Source organism: Onychomys torridus, chromosome 5 (genome assembly GCF_903995425.1).
Source record: "Onychomys torridus chromosome 5, mOncTor1.1, whole genome shotgun sequence".
Classification (NCBI taxonomy): domain Eukaryota; kingdom Metazoa; phylum Chordata; class Mammalia; order Rodentia; family Cricetidae; genus Onychomys; species Onychomys torridus.
The window spans coordinates 12518356-12526177 of NC_050447.1; the positions used below are offsets into that span (position 1 = coordinate 12518356).

The 7822-nt window shown below is 39.7% G+C and overlaps 1 protein-coding gene across 1 annotated transcript; it reads left to right on the forward strand.

The window, feature by feature from the left end:
* The first annotated feature begins 6341 nt into the window (after positions 1 to 6341).
* On the forward strand, positions 6342 to 7280 carry LOC118584436 (olfactory receptor 7C1-like). The gene has a single exon (XM_036188674.1). The coding sequence runs from the start codon at positions 6342 to 6344 to the stop codon at positions 7278 to 7280; it is 939 nt and encodes a 312-aa protein (XP_036044567.1).
* The last annotated feature ends 542 nt before the right edge of the window (positions 7281 to 7822 follow it).

Consider the following 7822-nt stretch of genomic DNA (forward strand, 5'->3'; position numbering starts at 1 on the left):
CTTGGCTAGAGGTGGAAGTATGTATACATCTTCATGATGGAATTTGGTCTTGCACAGGTCTTGTGCATGTTGTTACAACAACTGTGAGGAGGACATATGTGAATCTCCTCTGCTGTGTCCAGAAGATACTGTTTTCTGTACTTGATCACAACCTGTCTTTTACACTCTTTCTACCCTCTCTTTCAAACTGATCCCAGAGCCTTTGAAGGAGGGGGTGTACTGTATGTCATATTTATGGATGAACATTCTGTAGTTTCTGATTCTCTGCATCTTGGTCAATTGTAGGGTCTCTGTGTTGATACTTACCTACTACAAAGAGAGCTTTTCTGATAAGGGTTAAGAGCTGTCTTACTCTATGAGTAAAATGATAAGTCACTAGTTGTTAGTTTAATACAATGCTTATTTACTAGAGTAATAGTAGTAGGTTCCCTCCTAGGGTCAATGATCTATCTAGCCATAGACTCTTGGTCTGATAATGGTGCAAGGCTTGGAAATCATATGATGAACAAATCATGAAAATGTGGTATATTTACACAAGGGAATATTACTGAACTTTAATAAATGAAATTATGAAATTTCCAGGTAAATAGATGGAGTTGGAGACAATAATTTTGAGTAAGGTAACCCAAACCAAAAAAGATAAACATTGTTTTAACTCATTTGTGGATGTTATCTTTGAATTTTCAGATAAATCTATAATGCCTGTAGAGGTCAGGAAATGATTAAGTGGGAATGAGGAGGGACTTTCAAGAGAGGGGAGATAGAATACACTAATATAAAGGTTTAAAAGGGAATTCTATATACATAAATATAGGAGGTGTTACTTCCTAATAGTTGTTTACAAGGAAGTTCCCACAGACCCCCCTACATATTACAGGTTGTTGCCAATACTTATGGTTACTGTCCATCACTTGATGGTACAACCCCTTTGTTGTTTAAGTTTTCTTAAACTGTTTTAGACTTGTTTCCTGACCCAAGATATGATGCATCCTGGAATGTAAGCAGAATGTGGTCTGTGTCTTGATTGGGTTCAGTGCTACAGACTATTAACGCCACTTGCTCAAAGTGATGAAGTCTAATGCTTCTGTATGATTTGCTGCCCAATCTGCCTAATCCTGGAAGAGGTACACTGGAATCCCTTGCTGTTATTTACTGCATTCTGTCTGTTCCTTCAGGTCCATTAATATTGATTGTGTCTTCTTCAATATTGAATGCACATATGTTAAATACTGTTTATAAGTTGTCCATTTTCATTATATAACATGCTTCTATTTTCCTTTTACATACTTATCAGTAGTTTTGTAATGACCCTTGGGGGAGGTGGCACCATTTCTGAACACAGCCACAGGGGAACAAAATTGATTGGGATTTTGTTATTAATGCTTTGGTCCCCAGGTTCATAGCAAGTGTATTGCCCAGAGATTATGACATTAAAAACTTTTCTTTAATGAGAGGCTCTGAGAATTAAGTTTCTGGAACTAAATAAACAGTACAGATCCTGACGTTGCCATTAGTTCACAAATCCAAGCATATATGAAAAAATTCCTTCTGCTCCAGAGAACATTACTGTGGTTCAGGAATCACTGTTTATACCATCTCCATGGCCTTGCAGATGCATTAGCTCCACCATCCACTTTTCTGAAAGGTAAGATGCACAACATATCTGAATGAGAGCATCTGATTGGGTACAGTAAATAAGAGGATAGAGAAATAATTCTTGTTGTTGAATAGCCTTGGCTTAGGAAACAAGGAAATGTCACTGCTTCAAAAACAATTTACAAGGGACAAGTGACTAACGAAAGGAAGCCTCGGGTCTAACTGCAGCTTGTACTCAGCATCCCTCTTGCTCCTTGGTCTTCCTGACATCCTATCTACAGGTTTTCTTTGCCCATCAGCTGTAAGAATTTCCTGCTTCTCCCCAGGGTTTTGTTTGGTTTCCTTTGTGTTTTATTCAATGTTCATGTCTTGGATCACCTACTAGTTCTATCCATCTTGCACCTCATTGCTCACACATCTGTCCATCATTTATTAAAGTCTCCTCCAGTTACCTATGAAATATGGCAGGCAGCTCTCCCTTCCATGTGTTCTGAGGATATGGATGGGATGCAATGAAGACATTCAACATATAAAAATCAATATAGCTCCTGTAAATGTAAGCACTATAAGTATGACTTATTCATCTGTGAGCTGGTCTCTCTCAATGTCCAAAATTTTCTCTGTGCATGTCACAATTTTTGCCTTTAAAAATAAGCTTTATTGCTGGGTGGTGGTAGTACATGCCTTTAATCCCAGCACTTATGAAGCAGAGGCAGGCTAATCTCTACAAGTTCCAGGACAGCCTGGTCTACACAGAGAAACCCTGTCTTGAAAAAAAGAAAGAAAAAAGAGCTTTATTATAAAAACTTGTAAGTAAAAATCATCACACACCAAAATTAACCAGGTCTGAAGTCTACACACTGCAATGAACTTCTGTACAGTTAGAACAGCCATCCTGAGGCTGTGGAGTTTCACACTTTCACTCTGAAATATTTTTTTCTTTATGGTGATGTTTACTCATATTTTAATTTCCAAAATAATCGGCTACATTGTGACATTTTCATACATGCATCCAGTATGCTTTAATTATATTCACCCTCTGATACCGTATTGACTATACTTCCCCTGGCCCCTCTACTTGCTTGTTTAATCTAGATTCTTTTTAATATATATTTAATTAATATCTACTTACATCATTCCTCTTCTCCATTTTCCTTCCTCAATCCCTTCCATGTAACCCTCACTCCCTCTCAAATTTGTCTTCTTTTTCTTTAAGTGCTGTTATATATTTGCATAAATATATAAATAAAACATGCTGAGTCCATTTAGTTGCTTGTACGGACATACTGTTAAAGCTGACATTGGTACTGGGTAAACAGTGAGTTAGAGGCTCATCCCTAGGATGACTAATTCCCCCTCTCTCAGCTGTCCTCAGTTGTCTGTGGTTCTCTGTCTAGGGATGGGACCCCGAGACGTCCCCCCTCAGTGCTAGCATGTCTACTGGTGTGGCCATTGTTCAGATTCTGTATACACGGTCGTGTTGTTGAGTTATCATGGTGTAGCTTCCTTGTCATTCCTAGGAGACACGGCCTCACAGCAGACTTCCTGGTCCTCCAGCTCTTACACTCTTTCCACTGTCTCTACAGAGACAAGGGGTGATGAGGTGTGATCTTTGATGAGGAATGAGAGCTACACTCATATGTGGGTATGAGGATAAGTATTCAGAATGAAGTTAGGAAGCAGACTAGTTTAGTGAAGTGGCGTTAGGACATTCTGCTCTAGGATTAATGACCTCACCAGCTCCAGAAAGTTGAGTAGGTATGTGCCATTCTCTACAAATTATCTGTTTATTGCTGCTGATAGTAAATAAAGTGGCATTTTTATGCTCAAATGTTTACATAATACACATTTTTATTGCAATAGCCTTACACAATATACATTTTTATTGCAATAGCTTCTCAATCAATTTATACTGTCATTTTCTCATCTGAAAATGGTTAAATTGCTTTTATCTATAGTTTGAAGCATTATCACTTTTTCTTTAATCACATTGGTTTGAAGATTCATAACAACAGTACTTGGTAGTCACAGTAGTAAGTATGAATATTTGTCTTCAATGTGATCTTAATGGAAAGTATTCCTATAATTCTATGTCTGTATGGATATTAGCAGATAAAGAAACTATTTTGTATGGCTGGCAAAATCCTTGCATTCAGAATTTTCCCAGAATTATGTCCATGGAGTTGTCTTTGGCACCTATAAAGGTGAGCTTACTATGTTCAGAATACTTTCCACTGTCTCATTGATAACAAATCAATTGCCACTATGAGAAGTGTATTGCTTCTTTGAGTTGCCTATAACCTAGTCATCATATTTAGTATGCAATGAATATATTTTCTAACCTAACTTATTTGGGATAGTTTTTTACACTTGCTATTAATGAAACAAATGGGCTTTCTTACTCTGGTTGTGTGAGGAAGGTTGTTTTCTTTAAGCATCAGGGTTAATTTTTTAAGTTCTTTTGATTTTACTTATTTATTGAGGGACAGACTATGGGCATGCTATGGTGCTCCTATAGAGGTCAGAAGACAACTTCCAGGTGTCCATTCCATCCTTTTACGATGTAGATCCCAGAGACTGAACTCAGGCCATCAGCCCCATGAAAACACTTTACCTAATGATCTATCTCACTGGACTCTGAATAATTCTTATAAACTAAAATTAGACAAAATTACCCCACTAGCATCTTGTCCTCCATGAGAATAAAATTCATTTGGTGAAGTGATTTAATACACTATACTTGCTCCATTAAAAAAACATGTATAAATGTTTTGCTACATGTTTATTTGTGTACCATGTATGTGGCTGGTGCTCCCTGAGGCCAGAAAAAGGCATTGGATCCCTGGAACTACATTTACTGATGGTTGAAAGCTGCCTTGTGGTTACTGGGACTCAAACTCAGGTGCCCTTGAAGAGCAACAGGTGCTCTTAACTGCAGAGCCATCTCTCCCCCTCTTAGGGTTTTGTTTTGTTTTTTTATTTTGTTTTTGTTTTGTGTGTGGTTTTTGTTTTTTTGTCTTTTGGGTTTTTTGTTTGTTTGTTTTTTGTCTTTCGAGACAGGGGTTCTCTGTGTAGTTTTGGTGACTGTCATGGATCTCTCTCTGTAGACCAGGCTGATCTCAAACTCACAGAGATCCTCCTGCCTCTGCCTCCCAAGTGCTGGGATTAAAGGCGTGTGCCACGACTGCCTGGCTTCTCTTAGGGTTTTTAATGACCTCAGAACTTTTTAAAGTTGTATTTAACTCTAACTTTAAACTTTTTATTTAAATTAATTTTATTATTATGGCATTTAAAATTAATGATACCGTGCTCTTTGACTGCAGGATATACACATATCAATCACAACCCTTCCAGGAAACCACTTTACTGCTGTGACTGCTGGAAGGTGCTATGCAATTGGCTGGGGATGAAAAGTTATCCAAGATCTTGGCCAGCACTGGACCCTGCATTCTACAGTACAGATCTTCCAGGCAAGATGCTTCCACTGCTGCTATGGTGGCATGGGAATTTCATGCCTGATACTGTAGACATAGTCAAAAGTTCATGGCTGGGAAGATTTATGCCTTATGGTAGAACCTACTACTATTATTTGGCTAACTGGTTCTGGTGCCAAATTGCCTTCTAAATAATTATGTTTATATCCACAGACCTGAATGCTCTCAATCTTGGTGAGAAAAGCATCTTTCTAGAGTGGGCAGAGTCGGTGTGGACTCATGACTGGTCAATATGCTGAGAAGCAGTGACTGTGAGTACTCAGCCCTAAATGAGGCATCTTTCTCAGCCCCTCACACTTGCAAGGCTCAGGGGACACTGTGGGAAAGAAGACAGAAAGAATGTAAGAGATAGTGCATGGGGAGGAGTGTTGTGAAGTTTGTCTTCTGGATATGATGTAACTTGTGAACTCACAGCAGCTGTAGATATCTCATACATCTTGCATAAAAAGGGATGAGCTCTTGAGGCCCCAGCCCTTACGAAGGGCTCTTGGCAACTGATGGCTGCTGGGGAGGGACAAGTGCTATTCCTCAGGAGTGTGTCCATTGGGAGGTTCCACACACCTCAGTGGATGACCCCACAGCCATGCACATATGGGCAGCACTGACTGGCCTTAGTGGGTTATATCTTTGTATTTATGCATATATATGCACATAGATACAGTAATAACAAAGAGGGGGCAGGAATTTGAGTGAGGCATGGGATGAGCTGGAGGGAAATGATACATTTATATTTTAGTTTAAAAAATAGTTAACTATTTTAAGAGAAAAAACAAGTAAGAAAGAAAACCACATTGTACTCTGTGAAAAAGAGCATATGAAGTTAGAAGAGGGTGTGTTGGGCGAATATGGGAAGAGTTGGAGGCAGAAATGAGGAGTAGAAGTGATCACAGTTCATTGTGTATGCATATGAAGTCCTCAAAGAATATGGTTTTAAAATGAGAGATGAAAGTAATTGAAAAGAGATCTTAAGTGATAACAGCTGGCTGAGGGGGAGTTAAGGTAGCTAGCTGAGTATTTAAAGTGATCTCTGAATACTAAATTAAGTGTTATTACCAGGAGTCCCACATGAGGTGACCCACAGGAGATTATGGCTAAATTTAGAAACCTCAGCCTCTAAAGAGAAGCAAGCATTAAGAAATGCCCCATCTCACCAATGCATGGGGTTGAAGATGAGCCACACAAACACCTGCCATGTTTGTTCCCTGTAGCTCAGTCTTCCTGTTTCTTCTCTTATACAGACAACTCGTTTACATGGAACCAGAAAACTACACAGGGATTCCAGAGTTTTATCTGTTGGGACTTTCAGAGAACCCAGAGATTGAGTCTGCTCTCTTTGGGCTGTTCTTGTCTTTGTACTTGGTGACCATCTTTGGGAATCTGCTCATCATCCTGACCATTATCTCTGATCCTAAGCTGCACACACCCATGTATTTATTCCTCTCCAACCTATCCTTTTCTGACATCTGCTTCACCTCTACCACTGTCCCAAAGATGCTGCTGAACATCCAGACACAGAGTAAGCGCATCACCTATGCAGGCTGCATCACCCAAATGTACTTTTTCACCGTCTTTGGACTTCTAGACAATTTGCTTCTGACTGTGATGGCATATGACCGCTTTGTGGCCATCTGCCACCCCCTGCACTATACTGTCCTTATGAGCCCTAAGCTCTGTTCCCAGCTACTTCTCCTGGCATGGCTCGTAAGCATTCTTGGAGCCCTACCTGAGAGCTTAACTGCACTGAGGCTGTCGTTCTGTGCCATTGTGGAAATCCCACACTATTTTTGTGAGCTTCCTGAAGTCCTCAAACTAGCCTGCTCTGACACCTTCATCAACAATGTTGTGTTATATATTGTAACAGGCATCATGGGCTTTTTCCCTCTTGCTGGAATAATTTTCTCTTATTCTCAAATTGTGACATCTGTCCTGCAGATTTCAACAGCAGGAGGAAAGTATAAAGCATTTTCTACCTGTGGTTCTCACCTCTCCGTGGTCTCTCTGTTCTATGGAACCTGCCTTGGAGTGTATCTCAGTTCTACATGGACACAGGCTTCCTGGGCAGGGGTGTTTGCTTCTGTTCTGTATACTGTGGTCACTCCCATGATGAACCCTTTCATCTACAGCCTGAGGAACAGGGACATGAAGAGAGCCCTGAATATGCTTCTATGTAATCTGTCATCTTCACCTTGAAAGTAGGGAACTTGTATATGTGTATGTATTTAAGTATGTGTGCATGTATTTGTGTGGTGTGTGTGTGTGTGTGTGTGTGTGTATACAAGAAGACAACCTTCAAGATGACCATCTATCTTGTTTCTGGAGGCAGAGTCCCTTGAAAGCCTGCTTCAGTTTAGGTGTTAGTCACTGAGACCCAAGTACTCATTTGTTTCTGCATGCCCTGCATTGGGATTATAAATGTGCATCATCCCAATTTTTCACAGGGATTCTATGGGTCAAACTCACATGCTCATGCTTATATGACAAGCACTTCTGAAAGTTGAGATATCTTCCCTGTCCTTGTTGACAGTCCTTTTGATTTTGTGGACACATTTAATAAGGTGCAAGGGAACACAATGCTCAATAGTTGAGGCTCTGAGATGTCCTGAATATATTTACATACCCCAATGCTTTGCTTGCTGTGTTCATTAGCAATTAGTAAATGTTGTTTTATGAAGTGTTGTCATGTCTTGCCTGAGTTTTCATTTTTCTCATTTCCAATGCAGAGAAGCATTAAA

Coding starts and splice junctions, on each gene's coding strand:
- LOC118584436 (XM_036188674.1), top strand. CDS start 6,342: ATGGAACCAGAAAACTACACAGGGATTCCAGAGTTTTATCTGTTGGGA.